Source organism: Melanostigma gelatinosum (genome assembly GCF_949748355.1).
Source record: "Melanostigma gelatinosum genome assembly, chromosome: 18".
Lineage (NCBI taxonomy): Eukaryota > Metazoa > Chordata > Actinopteri > Perciformes > Zoarcidae > Melanostigma > Melanostigma gelatinosum.
In genome coordinates this window covers 745496-771510 of record NC_136651.1, presented here as the reverse complement: position 1 = coordinate 771510, position 26015 = coordinate 745496, and the positions used below count along the sequence as shown (strand labels likewise).

The window sequence follows — 26015 nt, the reverse complement described above, 5'->3', positions numbered from 1 at the left end:
TTCATTGATATAACTGCATGTACAATATGTTTACACTTGAATAAACAATAATCAAATGCAGAGAGTTATTGAACAACATGTGAGGAGAAGTTATTACAGTCTTACAGTGAACCGGCCCTTTGAGGACCGTGATGCTGATGTGACCAGAGGAGATGAGGTTGACAGCCTGCTGTGGACGGTCCGGTTAGAGGAGCCAGATTCATCTCTCTGTTATGAAATGTACTCAACGGACCAGACTGCCTTCAGAGAGGTTCAAAGTTCATGATTGAATATTCCCCTCAGCTCTTCTGCGTCAGCGTATAAAACACAGCTCACGTATCGCTGCTGAGGAGCAGAGCTGTGTTCCCACTGAGCCTCTGAATGCAGCAGGGAGGTTATTATTAGGTCCTTATTCTCCTTATTCCGTCTCTATTCGTCCCTCTGCTCTCTGTTTGTGTCCCACCGAGAGAAACACTTCCACGTCTCAGGTCGAGCGATTCAACTGCAGCAGAAAACTTTCATGGAAGACTTTAAACACTTCAGATCCTCATTACGACGACTCTTTCATGAACCTCGGCTCGTAAAAAGAGCTGCGAGCAGCGATGCCAAGAAGACAAAGAGAGAAGAGCGCTGCAGAGATATTGCAGCCAAAGTTAATAAGATCCGTTTAATATGAATGTACATTCTGCAGCTCGTCGACAGCCCACGCAGCCGTTACAGGATATCATCCGTTCATCAGTGAACGGGCTTTAGCTGCTGTATTTGGCTTTCAATCCATATTGCAGTGGAAGTGGCCACGGAGACTCCCGACATGCAGACGTTCACAGGATGTTCAGGCACGTCCTGTGCGTTCATTGTGTCTTTGTGGTGAACAGACATGTTGTTTCACCGTTTGAATGAACTGTAACAGGACACTTAAGATCTCAGTATTTCCCATCAATCCCCTGAAATCGACTCACGTGTCAGTGGAAGGAAAGCAGCAGGATTCAGATCGCGTGCTCGCTCTCCTCTCAGCGCTCACACGAGCCGTCAGCGCGTCCAGACCTCTGGTCTAAACGCAAATATCTCTTTCAAATCACTGATGTCGTCACTTCTCTGTTCTGCTTTTATTCATTTAGTTTTTTTCATTGAGTTTAAGAAAAAATATATTTCTTAGTTTATTTTTATCGCTCTGTTATTTGTATTATTGTCTTGATTTCGCTGCTTTGTAAACAGTTTTTAAAGCTGCTATATAAATAGTCTATAGACCTCTTTATTTAAATATCATGATTTTAGCCCTAATTCAGAAAAATTAAATATTCCTAATTATCTGTAACAACACAACGTCAACGTCCGTATACGTCCCCTGTCAATCACTGTAGCCCCGCCCTAAAGCATCCCCTGCTTTATGGTCTGTGTGACTCTAAATGGACCATAATGTACTAAATGAACATCATGCTGTATTGAAGAAGACTTGAAACTAGAGATTGAGACATAAACTCATGTTTACAATGTTTACTGAGGGAATAAATCAAGAGAGAAGTAGAGTCATTTTCTATAGACTTCTATACAACCAGAGGAGTCGCCCCCTGGTGGACACTAGAGAGAATGCAGCTTTAACACGTGAAGCTCTGACTTCACTCTTCAGAACCGGAGGTTTTTGAGACTATTGTCTCAAAACTAAACTGCGATCGAGCCTCAGAGGACGTTACACAACCGTTTTAACACCGTATGCAAATGATCAACACGTCCACGCACAAAGATGATGTTTTTACATCCCGATTTAAAAGTAAAACTCACCTGCATCACAGATCAACCAAACACTGCTGCTTCCTGTGGAAACTAGAAGAGCTATCCACAAAGATGCTGTCGAGTGCCGGCCCACTCACAATCACACTATTGTCAGGAATGTGAGTCACAGATTACACAACTTCTACAGACTGACAGTCTGAAACGTGGACCGTCTCCCTGTTTGCTTCTGTTCTTTCCGTCTCTGCGGGCCTCAAGCGGCCGAACCCCGACATCAGCCCAGCAGAGAGCGGGGGGGGGGAGGCGCCATTGTTTGTCGGACTGAGTCATGTCACGGCTTATTGGCCGCTTGTTTCTGGAGCTGATTAACACGATGAATTGCTCCGGGGAGACGATGAACGGCGTCTCCGGGACGCTGTTTAACCAGCTGGACCCTTTTTTCTCACTACATTACTGAGAAAACACACAAATGAATCCGTTTAAAGATGAAGATTTGCAGTAATGATAAAGAGCTTGGCGCCAGGTGTCCATTTGGACGAGTTATTTACATTTTCCGTCATTTATTACGAGCTCCAGATATCCTGTGAGCTCTGAGATCTGATTAAACCGGATCAGAGGGTTCATTATGTGACATCATCGATGGTTAGAGATGCAACACGATCGTCTTCTGATATTTTACACCACGACTTAATCCTCGATGGTACCTCCTTATCATGTGACCCCCCCCCCCCCACACACACACACACACACACACACACACACACACACACACACACACACACACACACACACACACACACACACACACACACACACACACACACACACACACACACACACACACACACACACACACACACACACACACACAGAGCTGTGGTCTGACATCGAACACCTCCGCCAAGTCTCCAAGAAATAATCTGTATATGATACGAGTTTATACTGAAGTCTCGACTTCTCCTCACTCAGATGTCCAGACTTCTTGGTCACACTATTTTACAAACTTTTCCTCAACCTGACAACTATTGGTTCATAAATGGGAATGGGAATCTGGAAGTAAAACATCTGGGAGCATCTCATCCATCAGGGTTAGGCTGACCCTGACCCTGACCCCTAACTGAGGCCCATCAGTGGTTGAGAATCGCTGCCTCACACAGAACAAGTCCTGATCTTCATCTTCAGGACACTTCAGTGAGTATGAGGTTCTATATTTAACCTGAGGGAACCTTTATTGGGCACTTTACAGGACGTAAAAGAATCTTTACTGGAGTCTCAAGCAGCAGTCTGTAAAATCTAGACGTGAGCCATCTGGTCGCCATTAAAAATGATGAAGATTCTCTGGTGACAATAACTTTCCTCTCCTCCTCCTCCTCCTGAACAACCGTTATGATCCATAACTGCGTCCGACTGTCTGCACAAATGTTCTCAAGACTTCAGCTCTGTACGATCACATGACGTCATCGTCTCTGGATCAGAGCGCTGCGTTAATGCCCTCAATGGTCAATAAGTTATTGATCTTGAAATCAATCTTTTGATGGATACAGATGAACAAACTGCTGATGACCTCACACTTAATCACTGATCCCAAAATATGTTGGAGGCTTTAACCAGCCAGTCGGACAGAATAGACCATTATGATTATTATTATTCACAAGTTACAACAAACATTATTTTAATGTAGTTTATTTTCTACTTAATGTAGAAACAATAAATGAATGTACAATGTCTTGTGTAATTAGATTATTATGTAATTATGTAAACATCTTATGTTTTTATATATATTGTTCATATTCTTTCCTAAATTGGTCGGAAGCCCAAGAATGTTATGATAAAATAATGTTTGATCTCAAACATTGTTCCCTTTCATAATAACGTGTGAATGACGTTTTATAATAAAAGCATTTGAGTGACACCATAAGAATCATTTCATCTTATCAGACTGCGTCTTTGTAAATAATATCCTTCTCAGAGACCTTTTTTTTAAATAATATAATAATTTATTTATTTTCTCCTTCGTTTATTTAATTTATATTGCAGGAAAAATATGATGACCGGGAAAAGGAACAAAACCGGAAACACGTGTTGAAAACGTCACTGTTGAAAACAACAAACCTCCGTGTTGCTGTTCTGTTGTTGTTGTTTTGTTGTCTCACACGTTCGTCCTGTTTACAGCTTTAAACCCGCAGGTTCGTCTCGTGTTCATGGTGAGACTACATGTTTTAAATGTCGGAAGTAAAATAAAGACGACAGTCGCGTTTATATCCGGTCTGACGCTAATGTGCGCTAGCTAGATAGCATGCTAACAGAACAACAACAGTGTTGCTCAACCGTGAAGACGTTCGTGTTGGGTTTCTCCTCAGTTACAGGTCGTTAATCTACCGGTAACTTCACGGTAACGGGAGGTGAGCAGCCATGACTCAGCAGAGAGGAGTCAACAGCCTGCAGTTCAACCAGGACCAGAGTAAGCTAACGGTTGAGCTAACGTTAGCTAGAGCTAACTAGAGCTTCAGTCTACATCTAGGAACCCGGTTTACTACAGTATTTACTGCAGTACAAGTACTAATAACCGACTGTAGAAGTACTCTGTTACAGTACAATAACTAATACCACACTGTAAACAGTCTGTTCGAGTTAAAGTACCAATACCACACTGCAAAAACAAATCTCTGAAAGTAAAGGTACTAATACCACAGACCATAAATACTCTGTTACAGAATAAGTACTAATACCACGCAGTACAACTACGCTGAGCATCAGATGAGTTGACTAATTGATTACTGGACTGTACTTCTATAGACTGTTGGGAAGTTGTACTTATATACATTGTACCACCGTCATGTACCTTCATACCTTCTCAGGCTGTTTCTGCTGCGCCATGGAGACCGGGGTCCGGATCTACAACGTGGAGCCGCTGATGGAGAAAGGACACCTGGGTAAGATGACGCCCTCACTGCCTGAGACACGTTATTAAATACTCTGTTTTCATACGATTTGTATTTCTCGGAGACAATATTACTTTTGCTGTGACATTGTTCTGTAAAACAATATTTAAGTACTTTTAAATTAAAAGTGTGTGTGTGTGTGTGTAGACCACGAGCAGGTGGGCAGTGTGGCCTCGTGCTCCATGTTGCATCGATCCAACCTGCTGGCCGTCGTTGGAGGCGGAGTCAACCCCAAATTCTCTGAAATATCTGGTGAGTTACATCAAGTCACTTATTTATCATCATCATCATCATCATCATCACGTCTCACTGATCCTGGCTTCCTGCTACTATCAAAATAGATTTTTAGATTTTATTGATTATGTATGAAACGCTCAGATCTCTTATTCTCACTTCACTTTATTCCCTAAAACACTTTAGATTTACTTTGATTTAATTTGTGTTTTAACACATTCAAGAAAAAAAGTAACTTTGTTTTTATATATATATGAATTTTGTTTAAATTTATATAGAATAATTATTTTTCTTTGCATTGACAGAATTTGTGGAGAGTCATTTATACAGAAATCAAAGAATACGTTTATAATCTTTCTGTGTTCGTCAGCATTGAGAGTGATTTGATCATCATGCTGTACATGAATGACAACAGACATAAAGTATGAACGAGATAAACAAAGTGCAACACTAATCCTTGGTTCCAGTTCTGGTCTGGGACGACGCTCGGGAGTCTCGGGACCCAAAAGACAAACTGGTTCTGGAGTTCACGTTCACTAAACCGGTCCTGGCCGTTCGCATGAGACACGACATGTGAGTTCAATGTTTCTGTGAAGACTCGTTTCATACTAATTATTACTAATAATCAATATATCATATAATAAGATTACATTAATTCATATAATTATTAATACTCGTTAATCTGACGTCTGTGCTTCAGGATCATCATCGTTCTGAAGAACCGGATCTACGTTTACAGTTTCCCCGACAACCCAGTGAAGCTGTTCGAGTTCGACACCAGAGACAACCCCAAAGGCAACGAGTCGGCTAACAGAGCAGCTAACGGCTAACAGAGCAGCTAACGGCTAACAGAGCAGCTAACGGCTAACAGAGCAGCTAACGGCTAACAGAGCAGCTAACGGCTAACAGAGCAGCTATCGGCTAACAGAGCAGCTATCGGCTAACAGAGCAGCTATCGGCTAACAGAGCAGCTAACGGCTAACAGAGCAGCTAACGGCTAACAGAGCAGCTAACGGCTAACCAACAACAGGTTCACTTCAGTGACACTATGATGCCTTCAGGCTCTGCTCAGTGAACATGAGTTCTGGCTGAAGGTTCATTATAACGTTATCATGATGTGTTCACATGTCGTCTGTAAAATGTAGTTTTGGTGATGAACTAGAATGAATCCAGTGGTTTGAAGGAGATGTTTTCACATGAATATAAACAGATATTAGAGATGAATTATGATGTTTAACTTCCTAACACGAGCTCTAAGAACATTATTATACATTAATAAATAATAATTAAGAGATATATTATTTCCTTCATTGAATTGTGCATTTTTATGCAAAAAACTAAATGACTAAAACATTAAGAATCTGCGCCGTTGTTTTTTGTCCGGTTGTTTGTAAATGAACTGTGGCGCCGTGGCGCTGCAGAGCTCACGGTGGAGTTAACCCTTCCTGTGCTGCAGGTCTGTGTGATCTGTGTCCCAGTCTGGAGAAACAGCTGCTGGTGTTTCCGGGTCATAAGTGTGGAAGTCTGCAGCTGGTGGTAAGTCACAAACAAGAGAAATAAAACACACACCAAGTGGACTAAATAACCAGTTAGTGTCACCATTCTCTCTCTTCAGGACCTTTCGAACACCAAACCCGGCACGTCGTCGGCTCCGTTCACCATCAACGCCCACCAGAGCGAGATCGCCTGCGTGGCGCTGAACCAGCCGGGCAGCGTGGCGGCGTCGGCGTCTCGCAAAGGAACGCTGATCCGTCTGTTCGACACCACGACCAGAGACAAGCTGGTGGAGCTGCGGCGCGGGACGGACCCCGCCACCCTCTACTGGTACTCCCCCAGGGCATTATGGGTAGTGTCAGATGGTCAAACGGCTCTTCCTCATTTCAAATGAGCTTTTGATTTCCGAAAGCAGAATCTGTGATTCTTCTAGTATTTGGTTCTCGTCTTCCTCACCTTGAAAGAAAACATCGATATTTGAAGACGACAGCGGCACGTTTAGACGTCGTGACGTCACCGCCGGCTTTGTGGACCAGCGGTTCCGGCTGACGCTCCGACTCTGTTCTGTTGTTTCAGCATCAACTTCAGCCACGACTCGTCCTTCCTGTGCGCCTCCAGTGATAAAGGAACCGTCCACATCTTCGCTCTCAAAGACACCAAACTCAACCGCCGCTCCGCGTAAGACCTCCTGCTCCTGAACCCAGAACTGTTCGGTAGACCAGGTTCCCATGAGAACCATGACCATCTGTAGACCACCTTTGCCGTCACGGAAGGTGTCATGAATACGATGGTCCGTGAGAACCCTGCGAGGCTGACTGCTGTGTGTTCCTCAGGCTGGCCCGTGTGGGGAAGGTGGGCCCTGTGATCGGTCAGTACGTGGACAGCCAGTGGTCGCTGGCCAGCTTCACCGTGCCGGCCGAGTGCGCCTGCATCTGTGCTTTTGGGAAGAACACGTCCAAGAACGTCAACTCCGTGATCGGTGAGGAAACACAGTAAACATCATGTTCGTGTCCTTTTCTGTGAGAGGCTGAAACGTGTCAATAGTTTCATATTCATAGCGCAAAAAAACTCTTGTAAAAACTTGAAGTTTTTCTGCTGAATGATGTCATTCTAACCGTTATTCTGCACTAAAGACGTGTTCTAGTTCTCTCTACTTCTACTCATGGTGGTTCAGTTTCTATAGAGGAGCAGGACTTTTATTTTGAAGGGGAAATGTAAACTTGTTTTGTGTCCCACAGCGATCTGTGTGGACGGGACGTTTCATAAATACGTGTTCACTCCGGATGGAAACTGTAACCGAGAAGCCTTCGACGTTTATCTGGACATTTGTGACGACGACGACTTCTGAGTCCGACGTGAGGAGGAAGAGGAGGAGACACGAGGACGAGGAGGACGAATGCAAATGACAGAATTATTATCGTCCTATCTCCAGAATGTAGCAGCCTGAAACTTTATGTGCATCACGAAGAGAAGAGACGACAAGTTACAATCTAATTAAAACTAATTTTTGAGAAGAAATCAGTGTTTACATCCCTGGTGTTTGTTTTCTTCATCTTCACACCGTGATGTCATCACCTTCATGCCTCTTGTAAATGGAGACTTTTGTCTGTTTGTAATTACAACCTTCAAAGGAATAGTTTGACATTTTGTTTTTCTTCTTTCTGGTGGAGAGTTATGAGAAGATTAAACAAAGCTCAGCGATTAATACGTCCTGTTAGTTTCCTGTACACTTCACAATAAAAGTTTACTTCTTCCTGTTGATAATGGACGAGCTGCTAACAAAGCTACGCTAATAAAGAGCTGCAGGGATGAACTATTTCTGGAGTCCAACCAGGAAACAACCTCCGGTTCTTTAAGAGAAGTCAAAGCTTCACGTGTTAAAGCTGCATTCTCTCTAGTGTCCACCAGGGGGCGACTCCTCTGGTTGTATAGAAGTCTATAGAAAATGACTCTACTTCTCTCTTGATTTATTCCCTCAGTAAACATTGTAAACATGAGTTTATGTCTCAATCTCTAGTTTCAAGTCTTCTTCAATACAGCATGATGTTCATTTAGTACATTATGGTCCATTTAGAGTCACACAGACCATAAAGCAGGGGATGCTTTAGGGCGGGGCTTACGGTGATTGACAGGTCTCTATCAGACGTATACGGCGTCTCTACGTCACTCCTCAGTCCAGATATGCTCACTTCTGTTCACTGGTTGCAAAAAACAAGATGGCGACGGCCAAAACACTGAGCTTGAGGCTTCAAAACATCCACAAACCAACAAGTGACGTCACCATGACGACGTCCAACAGGAAGTCGTCATCACTGGTTCCCTCCACAAACAGCCAATGAGATTCTTCCGTATGATTTTGGATTAATCTCTGTCAAACAAACGTTTATGATTCTCACCATTTTTTTTCTAGATAATCAACCAAGGGTTCTACTGGGCCTGGTCCCAGTAGAACCAGTCCACTCATCCTCTCTGGTCCCAGTAGAACCAGTCCACTCGTCCTCTCTGGTCCCAGTAGAACCAGTCCACTCCTCTCTGGTCCCAGTAGAACCAGTCCACTCGTCCTCTCTGGTCCCAGTAGAACCAGTCCACTCCTCCTCTCTGGTCCCAGTAGATCCAGTCCACTCCTCTCTGGTCCCAGTAGAACCAGTCCACTCGTCCTCTCTGGTCCCAGTAGAACCAGTCCACTCCTCCTCTCTGGTCCCAGTAGAACCAGTCCACTCGTCCTCTCTGGTCCCAGTAGAACCAGTCCACTCGTCCTCTCTGGTCCCAGTAGAACCAGTCCACTCCTCCTCTCTGGTCCCAGTAGAACCAGTCCACTACTCCTCTCTGGTCCCAGTAGAACCAGTCCACTCCTCCTCTCTGGTCCCAGTAGAACCAGTCCACTCCTCCTCTCTGGTCCCAGTAGAACCAGTCCACTACTCCTCTCTGGTCCCAGTAGAACCAGTCCACAAACGGCAGAACGTCCTCAGAAGTCACCTGGAAGATCCACCATTAGCTATTTAGCATATTTAGCATGTTTAGCATAGCCACACCCAGAATGCACCTGTTGGGTGCGTTTGATTTGGATCACTGCGCGGGCTCGCGGGCGGTGCGTTAGTGATTCATTCGTGCAGAACTCCGTAGAAAAATGTTACATTTTAAGAGTTTCATGCACGCAGCCGAGGACGCGCACGAGCCAGGTTCAAGTCTGTGCTCGGGTCAGAACCGGATCGATGTTTTGGTGAATTCGGCTTTCACGCAGTCAACCTGCTGACTCACCTGTTCACCTCTGCCGCCGTCGGTCTGCTGAGCAGATTACCAGGAGGCTCATCAGGTCAGGAGCAATGACACGTTCATGAAACACAGCTGATTCAAATCCCTCGTCTTTGTTATGACACCGACAGACCGTCTTACCTTGGACACACAGATCCATCATTCATGAAGTACTGCACAGAATAAAGGAGTTAAATACTCTTATTATGAAGGAGACATACACACAAAGGTAACGCAGAACTTTACTCATTTATTCCACTTGATGACATGAAACACTTCAACTCTGACGGGATTATTCTGTCAAATGTCTGAATTTAGTAAATTATTTCAAGGATTTATGAAACAGAAGTGAACAGAGGACATCGTGTGGAGCTCCTTTCACTTATCATTCAACCTCCACGTTAACACATGAATGTTTTTATTCCACATTTGCATTTTGTGTTTCTCTCAAACAGCTGATGAGTGCATTTAATCCCGCAGCGCCCTCTGCTGGTCAGACGAGGAACGTCACGCTGAACCCACTGACGTGTTGATCACAGTTCATCCTGACGGACCGCGAACGATGAACCACATCTGTTTCATGCAAAGAAAGTTCTGATGAAAACCCAACCGGACTCAAACCGCCGGTCTCTTTGTTCCACGTGAAGAAGTCCTGAACCTCCAGAGGATGAAGTCCTGAACCTCCAGAGGATGAAGTCCTGAACCTCCAGAGGATGAAGTCCTGAACCTCCAGAGGATGAAGTCCTGACCCTCCAGAGGATGAAGTCCTGACGAGGTGACGAGGCTTCACTGGGTGACGGGGGGGCCGAACATCTGCATGGTCTCCATGACGAGCGTCAGGTGATCCAGAAACGAGTTCACCGACACTCGGAGGACTCGAGCTTCGTCTGCACTCCACTTCCTGAATAAAAACACACGAAGAAGAAGTTAGAGGACGGACGTCAGCGGTCTGAAGACATTAAGCGTGTTTTTCTTGCTCACACAGACAACGTGCTGCCGGTCACCGCCAGATGTTTGCTGATGCCGCCTTTCCTCGGCTCGCGGTCCGGAGACAGAGAACGAAGAGCGATGGAGGCTTCAAAAGACGACGGGAACGGGACGTCCAGAGAGCTGGGGGGGGGGGGGGGGGGGGGGGGGTCAAGGAAGACGTCTGTTCTTCACGTGTTAAAGCTGCATTCTCGCTAGTGTCCACCGGGGGCGACTCCTCTGGTTGTTTATGGTCTCAATCTCTAGTTTCAAGTCTTCTTCAGTGCAGCATGATGTTCGTGGAAATCTTGTACTTTGTATTTCACTACATTGATTTAAAAACGTTCGTTAAAAGTGAGGCTACTTTGCAGATTCTTAATATAAAATATAAATAAAACGAATAAACTACGATGTGTTGTGAAGTATTTTTTTGTTTTTCTCTGAATGTGAGCTGGAGGAGAAGAAGCTGACTTTTACTCTGCAGCCACCGATAACAGCGGCATGACATCACCGTGACATCACCGTGACATCACTGTGACATCACCTCTGTCTGCGTCTCGTTTAGACTTCACTCAGTCCTCAGATGACGAGCTGATCGTACGTTAAGAAGAGATTCCTACGAACGCTCTTTAACATTTTACGCGTTTCTAGAAGCAGAATTTAGGAGTGCAGTCATCTGAAGATGATGAAAATACATTTTAAATAACTTCACATATTGAACCGTCTGTTAGCTGCTGTGCATCTAAAATAAATAAATCACAAAGTCTCATAAATGACAAATAAACGTTTCATATGAAACGCAATGTGCAGCTCTGGAAGCACCTTTCCACCAGCAGAAAATTAAAGTCACAAAAAAAATCCACCAAAAAAAAGTTATGACAATAAATTCTAATTATTACGTTTTATGCTGGTGGAAAAAAAGTTTTAAAAAAAGTTTAAAAATATATATATATATATTTTTCCCTTTTTTTCCACCAGCTTAAAAAAAAAAAAAAAATGAATGCGGGTTTTTTCGGGGGTGGATTTTTATTTTTATTTTTTGGCTGCGGAAATGTGCTTCCATATGCAGCAGATGGTGAGTCAATGGTTCCGTTACCTCAATGTGCAGCTTATCTTTCTGTATCAGACCAGCTGGATCCAAACAAGAAGCAAACAACAGACAGGAACACAGGAACAGAAGAGATGGAGAGATGAAGGTGTGGAGAGATGAAGGTGTGGAGAGATGAAGGTGTGGAGAGATGAAGAGATGAAGGTGTGGAGAGATGAAGGTGTGGAGGGAAGAGAGGAAGAAGAGGAACTTGTAGATCTGTCGATCACATCGAGAGCAGAGCTTCTGTTTGTTATTATCGTTCTACTTTCCACAGAATTAATATTAATATGTGGACTGTTTCCCCAAACAGGAAGTTTGAATCTGTGATTTTTTATCAAAAGACTTTCTTATATCTGATTTCTTCTTCTTTCAAATCATTTTATTCTCAGATTTTACAGTTTAAAAGCTAAATGTTAGCCTGAATAACAATATTACATACAGACAGAAAGAAACTATATTTTTAATAATTAAACTCTTGAGTTCCACTGCTCTTTAATCTTGCAAACTATTATTTATCATTATTATTAATAACCTACATATATTAGATATGAATAACTTGAGTGAATCTTATGTTAGCCTGCATGAAGCTCTGATGAATAGAATAAATAAGAAGAGAAGAAAAGGAGTAAACTAGGAGAGGAAACGAGACAGTAAACAAACGTTGCTGAGAGGCTAATGAAGCATGTAGCATTATGCTAATGCTGCTGCTATCGTTACGTTTCTCATTAAATCATGAACTTATTGGTCAGAACACTTTATAACAAACACTTTATAACAAACAAGAGTTGACGCTAAATACTCAGAGTTCTTATTAAAGGATACAACTCCAGTTTTCCCGTTTCGTGGTTTCTTTCTCCGTCTGTCGCCGCCATCGTGTTTGTTATGTTTCAGTAAATCACGTTTCCGGAGAAGAAGAAGAAGAAGAAGAGGCCCTTCCGGTGAGCAGCGGTGGCGCTCTGCTGCTCCACAGCGGCGGATGACGGTACTGCACCTGTCTCATATTAAAACCTAAAGGATGAGAACTGACACTTCAGAGGGACGAAAATACATAAATATGTGTTAAATAATATGGAACATGATAAGTAAAAATATACAACAACCATAGACACAATTTGAGTATTTAGGATATTGGCTTTCATTGTGAAATAATGATATAAATATATTTATAAGATAAGATAAGTGTGGAAGACATGTTCTACATTTTACTTTAAAATATTAGTGTATCGACTAAATCTATTTTAAGTATCAACGTTAAAGTACTCACGAAGCAACATGTTTGTATGCAGCATTCTATGTAGCCGAATGCGTTAGAGCTCATTTTACTCCTTTTATATCCTGTTGATTCTGATTATATATATATTCTCTGTATATTATATGTTCATTATAAGTTTTTAAAATCTAGCCTAGTAGAGTAAAAAATATCAAGAATAATATAACAGTAAAATGAAGTACAAGTACCTCAGAGCTGTATTTAAGTGCAGTACTTGACCATCACCTCACACCATGTAATGTAAATGATTTAAATAAAAATAAAGTAAAACACTTCTTTCTCAGGTCAGTAAACTAAAGTTAACATTCGTCTGTATTTAAACTGGAAACCTTCTCTTCATAATTAAACAACATACTCTTATTATCATAAACTATCTTCATATTGCACAGAACTATATATATATATATATATATATATATATATATATATATATATTATATATATATATATATATATATATATATATATATAAAACATTTTAGGAGACTTTTATTTTGTAGGAGCGCTGTCAAACCCAGCTGCGCGTGTCTTCGTCCTCTGCGTCTCAGTCCGTCTGATCCGGATCAGCTGCTGTTGGTGATGATCGGAACCATGACATCACCCGCACGCGCTCATTATTGATTTGCTCTTGTTATTTATTCTAAAACCAAGATTCCGGATCAGAACTGAACCAGAACGAGGATCCGGGTCTCCTCCGATCCGGACTCTAACGATCTGCTGACTAAGTGAGTACATGAAGAGAACTACAGAATATTTACTGTATATTAAAACAATATTCAATATTTAATTTGACTGAGACAAAGAAGACAAGAGAACAACTTCGTGACTGAGAGACAGAAATATTCCACTGAATTGTTGAATGTTGAGTATTTGTCATTATGAGTATTATTGTTGTTGGGTAACACTATAATAATGTCTACGTATGACTTAATAACTCATAACCATAACTTTGTGTTTTATATATTATTTTTATTTATTTTATTATTTCTATTTTAGGTGTGATATATATATATATATATATATATATATATATATATATATATATATATATATATATATGCAGTAGTTGTTGAACTGTATAATGTTTTAAAACCCAATAAAAAACATTTGAATAATTATTGTTGCCTTACAGCTGAAGCTTTAACTTGGTTTTGTTATGAAGATGACAATATAAAGTTCTGTAGTTTTCACAAAGACAGTAGTGGAGTAAACAGTGAAGTATTACATATACGCTGTAATATCTACAAATATCATGAATATGAACCAATTCTTCACATCCATGCAGCATTAAATATGACTTAAAGTCACAGAGGAACCTTTATCTGGTCCTGAACCAGTCTCAGTGTAGTCCTGATCCTCGTCATCGGAGCCACCGGGTCGGATTCTGGTGAAACCAGATGAACTCATGCAGGTTCACCAGAACCTCCTTCAGCTCAGACTCCAGCAGAGACCGGTCCACCGTGGACAGACCCAGATCCTCCAGCAGAGACCGGTCCACCGTGGACAGACCCAGATCCTCCAGCAGAGACCGGTCCACCGTGGACAGACCCAGATCCTCCAGCAGAGACCGGTCCACCGTGGACAGACCCATAAGGCAGCAGCGTCTCCTCTCTGCTGGAGACCCAGGACTACTGCTGGACCCGCTGGAGGGAAGGGGGGCACGGGAGAACCAGAACCAGGACTGAGGGGGGCAGACTGTCAGACCTGCTGCAGTAACATGAGGTTTCTAAAGGGACGCTGGTGCTCAGAGACACTACCACTGTAGTCCACAGGGGGCGCCAGAACCAACACTACATGAAAGATCCTCATCGCAGCTTTAAAGTGTCAACAGTAAAAGTACTCATTGTGCACGTGTTACATGTATATTTGTATTGATATACATTTTATTCCTGCTTCATTACCATCTGAATCAAAGTAGATCAGTCAAAAAGTCTGATATTTAGTGGAGTTGAAGTATAAGAAGTACTCAAGTAAAACTACCTCACCTTTGTATACTTCAGTACATACCTGAGTCCTCCTCCTCCTCCTCCTCCTCCTCCTCAGTACACCTGTGCATGTATTGATCCATGGCTGCGTCGCAGAGCGCCGGCACCCTGCGGGACCTCCAGCTGGCTCTGCAGCTGAAGGTCGAGGAGCTCCGGCAGAGAGACTCTCTGATCGACGAGCTGGAGCTGGAGCTCGACACCAAGGACGAGCTGATCCGCCAGCTGCAGGTGGAGCTGGACCGCCAGCGCAGCGCCCCGCAGCGGGGGAGCAGCGCCGGGGCGACGGCCACAGGTGAGTCCCTGCACCTGCACCGGGGTGGAGGTGCAGGACCGAAGCATGCTCAACACCGCAAATGCAGTTGCAGCAAGAAAAACATGACAAACACAAGAAAAACAAAAAAGGTTGTGAATGTTTTTTGAATTTGGTCTGTAAATATGTGTCAACTGCAGAATACAACCTCCGCTTCAGCGTCACGTGTTAAAGCTGCATTCTCTCTAGTGTCCACCAGGGGGCGACTCCTCTGGTTGTATAGAAGTCTATAGAAAATGACTCTACTTCTCTCTTGATTTATTACCTCAGTAAACATTGTAAACATGAGTTTATGTCTCAATCTCTAGTTTCAAGTCTTCTTCAATACAGCATGATGTTCATTTAGTACATTATGGTCCATTTAGAGTCACACAGACCATAAAGCAGGGGATGCTTTAGGGCGGGGCTACTGTGATTGACAGGTCTCTAACAGACCATAAAGCAGGGGATGCTGTAGGGCGGGGCTACTGTGATTGACAGGTCTCTACCAGACCATAAAGCAGGGGATGCTGTAGGGCGGGGCTACTGTGATTGACAGGTCTCTAACAGACCATAAAGCAGGGGATGCTGTAGGGCGGGGCTACTGTGATTGACAGGTCTCTAACAGACCATAAAGCAGGGGATGCTGTAGGGCGGGGCTACTGTGATTGACAGGTCTCAGCCTGATCTTTTGTGTTGGTTTTGAAGGATCAGCCGTTCAGACGCCGGCGGCACCAGATGATCCTCAGCGCATTAAGAGACAGGCGATCTCTGCAGAGCCCACAGCGCTGGACCCCTCACAGCTCACTGATGTCACACTGAAGAGCTACTGCAAGACCAAAGAGTGAGTCCACGACACACACACACACACACACACACACCTGACTGACCTGCTTGTGTGTGTAGGTCCAGTGAGCGGATCCAGAGGGCTCTGATGGACAATGACTTCATGAAACATCTGGAACACGGGCAGGTAGAGACACGTCTGCTGCTCTTAAGGACTTCTGTCATGAGTTTGATTGGAACAAACATCTGTTGGCTCGTGTGTTCAGATCCTCGCCATCATGGACTGCATGCATCCAACCAGCCTCACCAAAGGCTGCTGTGTCATTCAGGAGGGAGACGACGGCTCCACGGTCTACGTCCTGGATGGTAAGAATCCCGCTCAGTCAAACTCGCTTTATTCCAGATGATATTGTAATGTGATAATCAATGGTTTATGTCTCAATCTCTAGTTTCAAGTCTTCTTCAATACAGCATGATGTTCATTTAGTACATTATGGTCCATTTAGAGTCACACAGACCATAAAGCAGGGGATGCTTTAGGGCGGGGCTACTGTGATTGACAGGTCTCTACCAGAGACGTATAAGTATAAAAAAACAAGATGGCGACGGCCAAAACGTCAAACTGGAGGCTTCAAAACCACACAAACTAACAAGGTGGTGTTCCAGTTGAACATTTCTAACTGGGAACTAGGAAACCTTACTTTTAACATCACTATTATTTATATCTGTCAAATACACTTTCAGAATGTCTCTTTGTGATGTTTTGACTGTTTCTGCGATGAGGCTTATTTGCATATAATCTGCATCTCACCACGTTCAGCGGTCGGTGCTCTGCTGCTTGTTCACAGAGGGGATGGTGGAGGTGACCAAACAAGGGAAGGAACTCTGCTCCATCGGTCAGGGCAAAGTGTTCGGAGAACTGGCCATCCTGTACAACTGCACTCGCACTGCAACTGTGACAGGTAACACACACACACGAGTCACACGTCTACACTTCAATAGTACAACAATGTTTCCACCAATCCGATGCTCAGAAATGGTTTAAAAACTGCCCGTGAGTTTGTCGACTCAATGACCCTCAAAGAGCCAGCGAAGGCCACGACTGTGCACAAAGACATGGAATGAATAAATCCAGTGACAATGAAACGTGTGTTCATCCGGCGACAGATAGAAGCTGTGATGAAGGTCGACCACACTCCTCACCTGTAGAGTCTGATGGATGAACTCCATCTGTCGGCACGCTTCCTCCTTCAAAAGGCAAAAACAGACAAATGAACAGATTCTATTACTTACTTCTTCTAAAGACATTTTCCTGCTTTCAAAAACGTGGGTTTCCTGCAAAATGTGAATTAATAAAACGATCAACTATCAACATGATTAGATTTGAGATTTGGATAAACTGGCCCTTTAAAATAATATCTTTCTGGGTCTAAAGTGAAACTATGAGGTTTCTGTACGAACCTGTGCTCAGAGCCCGGCTAGCTGTTCCCCCCCGTTTCCAGTCTTTATGCTAAGCTAAGCTAACTGGCTGTTTCAAATTAACCACACTAAAGACTGCATCAATCCTCTCATCTCAGTATAAGCATATTTTCCAAGTGTCCAGCTATTTCTTTAAAAGGGAATTTATTTTAATAATTGAGTGTGCCACACTGTATATAATCATATACTAATCATAATAATCAGGTTTATCCAAAAGTTTAGCGCGCTTCTCCTCACACAGCGTTACCAACAGCGGCCTGAGCGGGAATAGTGTGCTATCTATTTTACGGCGTGATTCGCCCAGCGGTTTTCCCGAAAATTCCCAAAAATCCCCAAAAACGGAGCAAAATTTCTCCATCCACTTGAATGGAGTTTCGGCGTGAAGACAGCAAAAAAACACTTCACTTTGGGCCCATATTGACGAGCCGTACATTAATGTAGAAACACGATTCAAAGTTGAGCCAAAGGGACATTTTGATAGCGAGCAGTTTTCATGAAGTCGCAGATTAAGTTTCAGGAGAATGTTGTGTCTGTTTCAGATTTTATAACGGGTGTGTGTGTTATAACGGGTGTGTGTGTTATAACGGGTGTGTGTGTTATAACGGGTGTGTATGTTATAACGGGTGTGTATGTTATAACGGGTGTGTATGTTATAACGTGTGTGTGTGTTATAACGGGTGTGTGTGTTATAACGGGTGTGTGTGTTATAACGGGTGTGTGTGTTATAACGGGTGTGTGTGTTATAACGGGTGTGTATGTTATAACGGGTGTGTGTTATAATGGGTGTGTGTGTTATAACGGGTGTGTATGTTATAACGGGTGTGTATGTTATAACGGGTGTGTGTGTTATAACGGGTGTGTATGTTATAACGGGTGTGTGTGTTATAACGGGTGTGTGTGTTATAACGGGTGTGTGTGTTATAACGGGTGTGTGTGTTATAACGGGTGTGTATGTTATAACGGGTGTGTGTGTTATAACGGGTGTGTGTGTTATAACGGGTGTGTATGTTATAACGGGTGTGTATGTTATAACGGGTGTGTATGTTATAACGTGTGTGTGTGTTATAACGGGTGTGTGTGTTATAACGGGTGTGTATGTTATAACGGGTGTGTGTGTTATAACGGGTGTGTGTGTTATAACGGGTGTGTATGTTATAACGGGTGTGTGTTATAATGGGTGTGTGTGTTATAACGGGTGTGTGTGTTATAACGGGTGTGTATGTTATAACGGGTGTGTGTGTTATAATGGGTGTGTATGTTATAACGGGTGTGTATGTTATAACGGGTGTGTGTGTTATAACGGGTGTGTGTGTTATAACGGGTGTGTGTGTTATAACGGGTGTGTATGTTATAACGGGTGTGTGTGTTATAACGGGTGTGTGTGTTATAACGGGTGTGTATGTTATAACGGGTGTGTGTGTTATAACGGGTGTGTGTGTTATAACGGGTGTGTGTGTTATAACGGGTGTGTGTGTTATAACGGGTGTGTGTGTTATAACGGGTGTGTGTGTTATAACGGGTGTGTGTGTTATAACGGGTGTGTGTGTTATAACGGGTGTGTGTGTTATAACGGGTGTGTATGTTATAACGGGTGTGTGTGTTATAACGGGTGTGTGTGTTATAACGGGTGTGTGTGTTATAACGGGTGTGTGTGTTATAATGGGTGTGTGTGTTATAACGGGTGTGTGTGTTATAACGGGTGTGTGTGTTATAACGGGTGTGTATGTTATAACGGGTGTGTGTTATAACGGGTGTGTGTGTTATAACGGGTGTGTGTGTTATAACGGGTGTGTGTGTTATAACGGGTGTGTGTGTTATAACGGGTGTGTGTGTTATAACGGGTGTGTGTGTTATAAGGGGTGTGTGTGTTATAACGGGTGTGTGTGTTATAACGGGTGTGTGTGTTATAACGGGTGTGTGTGTTATAACGGGTGTGTGTGTTATAACGGGTGTGTGTGTTATAACGGGTGTGTGTGTTATAACGGGTGTGTATGTTATATCAGCAACTAAATAATTCTGTCTGCAGCTCTGACCGACATCAAGCTGTGGGCAATCGACCGACAGGGTTTCCAGACCATCATGATGAGAACTGGTCTCATCAAACACTCCCAGTACACGGACTTCCTCCGCAGGTAACACACACACACACACACACACACAATCCTCCACTTCACTGGTTGGAGAACCTCTCCACATGATGACTCACGTCTCTCTGAACTCTCCTCCTCAGCGTTCCCTCGTTTCAGTCTCTACCGGAGGACGTTCTCAGCAAACTGGCCGATGTTTTAGAGGAGGTGACGATTTACAAAAAACACACTTTTCTATAATAAGCTCGAGACGTTACAGCATCTGTTTCTGCAATCAAAAGTCTGTGTTCAGTAATCCTGAGGTGTGCACATGACTCTCATCCTCCCTCAGACTCATTACAGCGACTGTGATTACATCATCCGTCAGGGAGCCACCGGAGACACATTCTTCATCATCAGTGAGGGACAGGTGAGGAGGACGGGTCTGTTAGGAGGGAGAAAAGAGAGCAATTAGCAGGGAGGGGAAGAATAAGGAGGAGCAGGAGCATGTTGGTGCTATGAGGTATATGTTGGTTCTATGAGGTATATGTTGGTTCTATGAGGTCTATGTTGGTTCTATGAGGTCTATGTTGGTTCTATGAGGTCTATGTTGGTTCTATGAGGTATATGTTTGTTCTATGAGGTATATGTTGGTTCTATGAGGTATATGTTGGTTCTATGAGGTATATGTTGGTTCTATGAGGTATATGTTGGTTCTATGAGGTATATGTTGGTTCTATGAGGTCTATGTTGGTTCTATGAGGTCTATGTTGGTTCTATGAGGTCTATGTTGGTTCTATGAGGTATATGTTTGTTCTATGAGGTATATGTTGGTTCTATGAGGTATATGTTGGTTCTATGAGGTATATGTTGGTTCTATGAGGTATATGTTGGTTCTATGAGGTATATGTTGGTTCTATGAGGTCTATGTTGGTTCTATGAGGTCTATGTTGGTTCTATGAGGTATATGTTTGTTCTATGAGGTATATGTTGGTTCTATGAGGTATATGTTGGTTCTATGAGGTATATGTTGGTTCTATTAGGTATATGTTGGTTCTATGAGGTATATGTTTGTTCTATGAGGTATATGTTGGTTCTATGAGGTATATGTTGGTTCTATGAGGTATATGTTGGTTCTATGAGGTATATGTTGGTTCTATGAGGTATATGTTGGTTCTATGAGGTATATGTTGGTTCTATGAGGTATATGTTGGTTCTATGAGGTATATGTTGGTTCTATGAGGTATATGTTGGTGCTATGAGGTATATGTTGGTTCTATTAGGTATATGTTGGTTCTATTAGGTATATGTTGGTTCTATGAGGTATATGTTGGTATTGGTTGGTTCTGTCGAGTGAAGCCGATGCTGAAGTGTCCAAAGGAAGAAGTCCTCTGATTCTTCTTGTGCAGCTCAGGTTGAGTTTTACTGATGAACCCTCTGTGGAACAATAGCTCTTCATATGAAGAGTAGTAGTTGAGTCTGTGGTCAGCAGAGTCCGATCAGCAGTTTTACAGACTTTTATTTTGGAGGTCTGTGGGGCGGAAGTAGTTTCTTGGCTACAGTGAGAGCTTTCAGTCGTGTGCAACATGTGACTAAAAGATCAAATAAATCAATATATTGATCTGTGACGTCGACAGGTGAAAGTCTCCCAGCAGAACTCCCCCAGTGAGGAGCAGCTGGTGGTGAAGACGCTCTCTAAAGGAGACTGGTTTGGAGAACAAGCTCTGAAAGGGTGACACACACACACACACACACACACACACACACACACACACACACACACACACACACACACACACCTACACACACACACACACACACACACACACACACATGCTTCATCATTCTACTCTACTGTCCTCTAGTGGCAGTATGAATTATGACCGTTATCTCACATTTAAATCCTCCACAGAACACTGAGGAGTTTTAAAGTCACAGAGATGAACTGAGTCTCCTGAACCAATCTCAGTGTAGTCCTGATCCTCTATGAACCAGTCTCAGTGTAGTCCTGTGTTGGTTCTGCGCCCCCTGTGGACTACAGTGGTCGTGTCTCTGAGCACCAGCGTCCCTTTAGAAACCGCTCATGTTACTGCAGCAGGTCTGACAGTCTGCTCCTCTCAGTCCTGGTTCTGGTTCTCCCGTGCCTCCCTTCCCTCCAGCGGGTCCAGCAGTAGTCCTGTGTCTCCACTTCTGGAGGATCAGGACTAAACTGAGACTGGTTCAAGACCAGTTAGAAGTTCCTCACTGTCACTTTAAATAAGGTTTTAAATGAGTATAACAGAGTATTCTGTACTTTTACTGCAGTAAATGATCCGAGTACTTGTACTTCTTCCTGTGTCCTGTCTCCTGTCTCCTGTCTGTGTCCTGTCTCCTGTCTCCTGTCTCCTGTCTCCTGTCTTGTATCCTGTCTCCTGTGTCCTGTCTCCTGTCTCCTGTCTGTGTCCTGTCTCCTGTCTCCTGTCTCCTGTCTTGTATCCTGTCTCCTGTCTCCTGTCTCCTGTCTGTGTCCTGTCTCCTGTCTCCTGTCTCCTGTCTCCTGTCTTGTATCCTGTCTCCTGTGTCCTGTGTCCTGTGTCCTGTCTCCTGTCTGTGTCCTGTCTCCTGTGTCCTGTGTCCTGTCTGTGTCTGTCTCCTGTCTCTTGTATCCTGTCTCTTGTCTCTTGTCTCCTGTGTCCTGTCTCCTGTCTGTGTCCTGTCTCCTGTCTCCTGTCTGTCTCCTGTCTGTGCCTGTCTCCTGTCTCCTGTGTCCTGTGTCCTGTCTCCTGTCTCCTGTGTCCTGTCTCCTGTCTCCTGTCTCTTGTGTCCTGTCTCCTGTCTCTTGTATCCTGTCTCCTGTCTCCTGTCTCCTGTCTCCTGTGTCCTGTCTCCTGTCTCTTGTGTCCTGTCTCCTGTCTCTTGTATCCTGTCTCTTGTCTCCTGTCTCCTGTCTGTGTCCTGTCTCCTGTCTCCTGTCTGTGTCCTGTCTCCTGTCTCCTGTCTCCTGTCTCCTGTCTCCTGTCTGTCTCCTGTCTCCTGTCTGTCTCCTGTCTCCTGTCTCCTGTCTCCTGTCTCCTGTCTCCTGTCTGTGTCCTGTCTCCTGTCTCCTGTCTCCTGTCTTGTATCCTGTCTCCTGTGTCCTGTGTCCTGTGTCCTGTCTCCTGTCTGTGTCCTGTCTCCTGTGTCCTGTCTCCTGTCTGTGTCTGTCTCCTGTCTCCTGTCTCCTGTGTCCTGTCTCCTGTCTCCTGTCTGTGTCCTGTCTCCTGTGTCCTGTCTCCTGTCTGTGCCTGTCTCCTGTGTCCTGTGTCCTGTGTCCTCTTGGCAGTGAGGACGTCCGTACAGCCAGCCTCACGGCGGTGGGAGACGTCACATGTCTGGTGATTGACAGAGAGTGAGTGGACGTCTGTGAGTTTAGTTCTGCTTCACTTCGTCCTCAACAGAAATAAGAAGCTCTGTTTGTGTCGCAGGTCCTTCAAACAGCTGATCGGAGGATTGGACCAGGACGACAACGAGCAGCGTGACGGCGGCGAGACCGAGGCCCAGTGAGTGTCAGAGGTCACTTTTAAACAATACTGCAACATAAAGAATACAGAATATGATAACGCAATGAATGTATTGCAGTAATACTAAAAGCAAAGTACATATTAATGCACCGATAATAAGTACTTTGACTTAAAGCTTCACTATAATAACAATAATCTGAGAGAACGTTAGAGTTAGACCGACTGTCGCTTTAAGAAGCCGTCTGGATGCAGAAGTCAAAACGATCTGGTGACCAAAATATAAGGTTCTGGACCCACCTGAGGGTCCAGACCCGGTGTTTGTGAATCAGCTTTAAACGGTGCGTTCAGATTCAACAACACAAACACAGTGAGGACGAGGCAGCAGGAGAGGAGTCTGGTGTGATGAAGATGATATTGTTCTCTGAATGTCCTCACGCATCCCTTCCTGTGCGTCCTGTAGTATTCAGGCAGAAGCAGATTTGTTCTCCAGAGTGTCGCTCAGTGATTTCCGCGTCGTCTGCACTCTGGGGTTGGGCGGCTTCAGCCGCGTGGAGCTGGTGAGTAACGCGGTGAAGCTCCGCCCTCTCTCCGTCTGCCTGCTGACGGTTGGTGTGTTCAGGTGCAACTGAAGAACGATCCCGGCCGCTCGTTCGCCCTGAAGGTGTTGAAGAAACGTCACATCATGGACACCAGCCAGCAGGGCCACATCCTGTCAGAGCGCCGCATCATGATGGAGGCTCACAGCTCCTTCATCATCAGGTCTTCTTCTTCTCCTCCTTCATGTTCCCACCTTGGTGGTGTTGTGATATTTGAAATAGTTCTGTGTTAGTCTGTGAGAGTAAACGATAAAGAAGTGTGTGAAAAGGGTCAGAATGTGATATTATAATATCGTCCAACATAAACCCTATTTAATGTTATTCTGCATTGAATGTGACACGTTCTGCTTTTACTACATGCCTGAACTACTGATACTGCTGCTGATCTCACACGAGTTCATTTCATGAATCATAAAAGACACGACGAGTTAACCATGTGAGAGCAAAAGGCCCTTTAAAAGCATGCCGTCAGGTGATTGGATGAACCATCTGTCAATCAAACTCTTTCAACGTAGGACTTTCTAAATAAAACAGTGAAGAGAATAAACACAACCCGGAGATCATGACCGGTGCAAATTCACGTGTTCCAACTTCACTGGAATTTAACTAAATGACAAAATGTAGACACGTTTATTTTGTCCCTACAAACTAATTTGAAATTAAAGCTGCATTCTCTCTAGTGTCCACCAGGGGGCGACTCCTCTGGTTGTATAGAAGTCTATAGAAAATGACTCTACTTCTCTCTTGATTTATTCCCTCAGTAAACATTGTAAACATGAGTTTATGTCTCAATCTCTAGTTTCAAGTCTTCTTCAATACAGCATGATGTTCATTTAGTACATTATGGTCCATTTAGAGTCACACAGACCATAAAGCAGGGGATGCTTTAGGGCGGGGCTACACGCTGATTGACAGGTCTCTACATCACTCCTCCTCAGTCCATACATGGTCACTTCCTGTTCACTGGTTTCACATTAAAACATTTCTTTCAGATGTAACTTTTAACGCGTCTTCCTGCAGGTTGTATCGGACGTTCAGAGACTCTAAATATCTCTACATGCTGCTGGAGGCGTGTCTGGGAGGAGAGCTGTGGACGCAGCTGAGAGACAGGTGAGGTGTGAGACGTGTGAGGTGTGAGACAGGTGAGGTGTGAGACAGGTGAGCTGAGAGACAGGTGAGGTGTGAGACAGGTGAGCTGAGAGACAGGTGAGCTGAGCGACAGGTGAGATGAGCGACAGGTGAGCTGAGAGACAGGTGAGGTGTGAGGTGTGAGACAGGTGAGCTGTGAGACAGGTGAGCTGAGATACAGGTGAGCTGAGATACAGGTGAGGTGTGAGACAGGTGAGCTGAGCGACAGGTGAGGTGTGAGCTGAGCGACAGGTGAGCTGAGCGACAGGTGAGATGAGCGACAGGTGAGCTGAGAGACAGGTGAGGTGTGAGGTGTGAGACAGGTGAGGTGTGAGACAGGTGAGCTGAGAGACAGGTGAGCTGAGAGACAGGTGAGGTGTGAGGTGTGAGACAGGTGAGGTGTGAGGTGTGAGACAGGTGAGGTGAGCGACAGGTGAGGTGAGCGACAGGTGAGGTGAGCGACAGGTGAGGTGAGCGACAGGTGAGGTGAGCGACAGGTGAGCTGAGAGACGTGTGAGGTGTCAGACAGGTGAGCTGTGAGACAGGTGAGCTGAGCGACAGGTGAGGTGTGAGGTGTGAGACAGGTGAGCTGAGCGACAGGTGAGATGAGCGACAGGTGAGCTGAGAGACGTGTGAGGTGTCAGACAGGTGAGCTGTGAGACAGGTGAGCTGAGCTGAGAGACGTGTGAGGTGTGAGACAGGTGAGGTGTGAGACAGGTGAGCTGAGAGACAGGTGAGGTGTGAGGTGTGAGACAGGTGAGATGAGCGACAGGTGAGCTGAGAGACAGGTGAGCTGTGAGACAGGTGAGGTGTGAGACAGGTGAGGTGTGAGACAGGTGAGCTGAGCGACAGGTGAGCTGTGAGACAGGTGAGCTGAGCGACAGGTGAGCTGTGAGACAGGTGAGGTGTGAGGTGTGAGACAGGTGAGCTGAGCGACAGGTGAGATGAGCGACAGGTGAGCTGAGAGACGTATGAGACAGGTGAGGTGTGAGACAGGTGAGGTGTGAGGTGTGAGACAGGTGAGATGAGCGACAGGTGAGCTGAGAGACAGGTGAGCTGAGAGACAGGTGAGGTGTGAGGTGTGAGACAGGTGAGCTGAGAGACAGGTGAGGTGTGAGACAGGTGTGATAGTGAGTCTTCTACCTTTGAGACGTTCCTCAGCGTCTCTCTGCTTCTCCTCCGTTCTCAGAGGATCGTTTGATGACGGCATCACTCGCTTCTACACCGGCTGCGTCGTCGAGGCGCTGGCCTT

The 26015-nt window shown here is 44.4% G+C and overlaps 3 protein-coding genes across 5 annotated transcripts in view; 2 read left to right on the top strand and 1 right to left on the bottom strand.

Moving 5' to 3' along the window:
- The first annotated feature begins 3797 nt into the window (after nt 1–3797).
- On the top strand, nt 3798–8082 carry wdr45 (WD repeat domain 45). Of its 3 annotated transcripts, none has more exons than XM_079289527.1 (11): nt 3798–3911; nt 4068–4168; nt 4566–4640; nt 4797–4901; nt 5351–5456; nt 5584–5678; nt 6340–6419; nt 6499–6707; nt 6954–7055; nt 7211–7356; nt 7616–8082. In XM_079289527.1, the coding sequence occupies exons 2-11, from the start codon at nt 4120–4122 to the stop codon at nt 7723–7725; spliced, it is 1077 nt and encodes a 358-aa protein (XP_079145653.1). In that variant the 5' UTR covers nt 3798–3911; nt 4068–4119; the 3' UTR covers nt 7726–8082. The 3 variants fall into 3 exon arrangements, with proteins under 3 accessions (XP_079145653.1, XP_079145652.1, XP_079145654.1); XM_079289528.1 differs by having other exon boundaries at nt 3807–3893; XM_079289526.1 differs by having other exon boundaries at nt 3803–4168.
- Nucleotides 8083–9904: 1822 nt separating this feature from the next.
- lage3 (L antigen family member 3) lies at nt 9905–12585 on the bottom strand. Its single transcript, XM_079289224.1, has 3 exons — nt 12508–12585; nt 10611–10739; nt 9905–10530 (listed from the first exon to the last, which is right to left on the bottom strand). The coding sequence occupies exons 1-3, from the start codon at nt 12555–12557 to the stop codon at nt 10416–10418; spliced, it is 294 nt and encodes a 97-aa protein (XP_079145350.1). The 5' UTR covers nt 12558–12585; the 3' UTR covers nt 9905–10415.
- A 2436-nt stretch (nt 12586–15021) lies between these two features.
- The window catches only part of LOC306791979 (cGMP-dependent protein kinase 1-like), a gene marked incomplete at both ends in the record, with an annotated part of 12770 nt that continues 1776 nt past the window's right edge, over nt 15022–26015 (top strand). The window contains 15 exons of the mRNA XM_079288922.1: nt 15022–15262; nt 15944–16073; nt 16136–16202; nt 16282–16381; nt 16864–16977; nt 19521–19626; nt 19725–19788; nt 19913–19990; nt 21198–21292; nt 22862–22927; nt 23004–23078; nt 23500–23596; nt 23659–23798; nt 24656–24745; nt 25953–26015. The exon at nt 25953–26015 is cut by the window's right edge and continues 79 nt beyond it. Of these exons, the coding sequence (XP_079145048.1) occupies nt 15022–15262; nt 15944–16073; nt 16136–16202; nt 16282–16381; nt 16864–16977; nt 19521–19626; nt 19725–19788; nt 19913–19990; nt 21198–21292; nt 22862–22927; nt 23004–23078; nt 23500–23596; nt 23659–23798; nt 24656–24745; nt 25953–26015 (1526 nt within the window). The remainder of the gene's footprint in view (nt 15263–15943; nt 16074–16135; nt 16203–16281; nt 16382–16863; nt 16978–19520; nt 19627–19724; nt 19789–19912; nt 19991–21197; nt 21293–22861; nt 22928–23003; nt 23079–23499; nt 23597–23658; nt 23799–24655; nt 24746–25952) is intronic.

What these genes read in the sequence shown, in the direction of transcription:
- wdr45 (XM_079289527.1), top strand. Translation starts at nt 4,120, where the DNA reads ATGACTCAGCAGAGAGGAGTCAACAGCCTGCAGTTCAACCAGGACCAG. An exon ending in GTTCGCATGAGACACGACAT is followed by an intron (nt 5,457 to 5,583) that starts GTGAGTTCAATG and finishes TCTGTGCTTCAG; the next exon opens with GATCATCATCGTTCTGAAGA. An exon ending in AAACTCAACCGCCGCTCCGC is followed by an intron (nt 7,056 to 7,210) that starts GTAAGACCTCCT and finishes TGTGTTCCTCAG; the next exon opens with GCTGGCCCGTGTGGGGAAGG.
- lage3 (XM_079289224.1), bottom strand. Translation starts at nt 12,557, where the DNA reads ATGGCGGCGACAGACGGAGAAAGAAACCACGAAACGGGAAAACTGGAG. An exon ending in GAAACGGGAAAACTGGAGTT is followed by an intron (nt 10,740 to 12,507) that starts GTATCCTTTAAT and finishes CCCCCCCCCCAG; the next exon opens with CTCTCTGGACGTCCCGTTCC. An exon ending in ACCGGCAGCACGTTGTCTGT is followed by an intron (nt 10,531 to 10,610) that starts GTGAGCAAGAAA and finishes GTTTTTATTCAG; the next exon opens with GAAGTGGAGTGCAGACGAAG.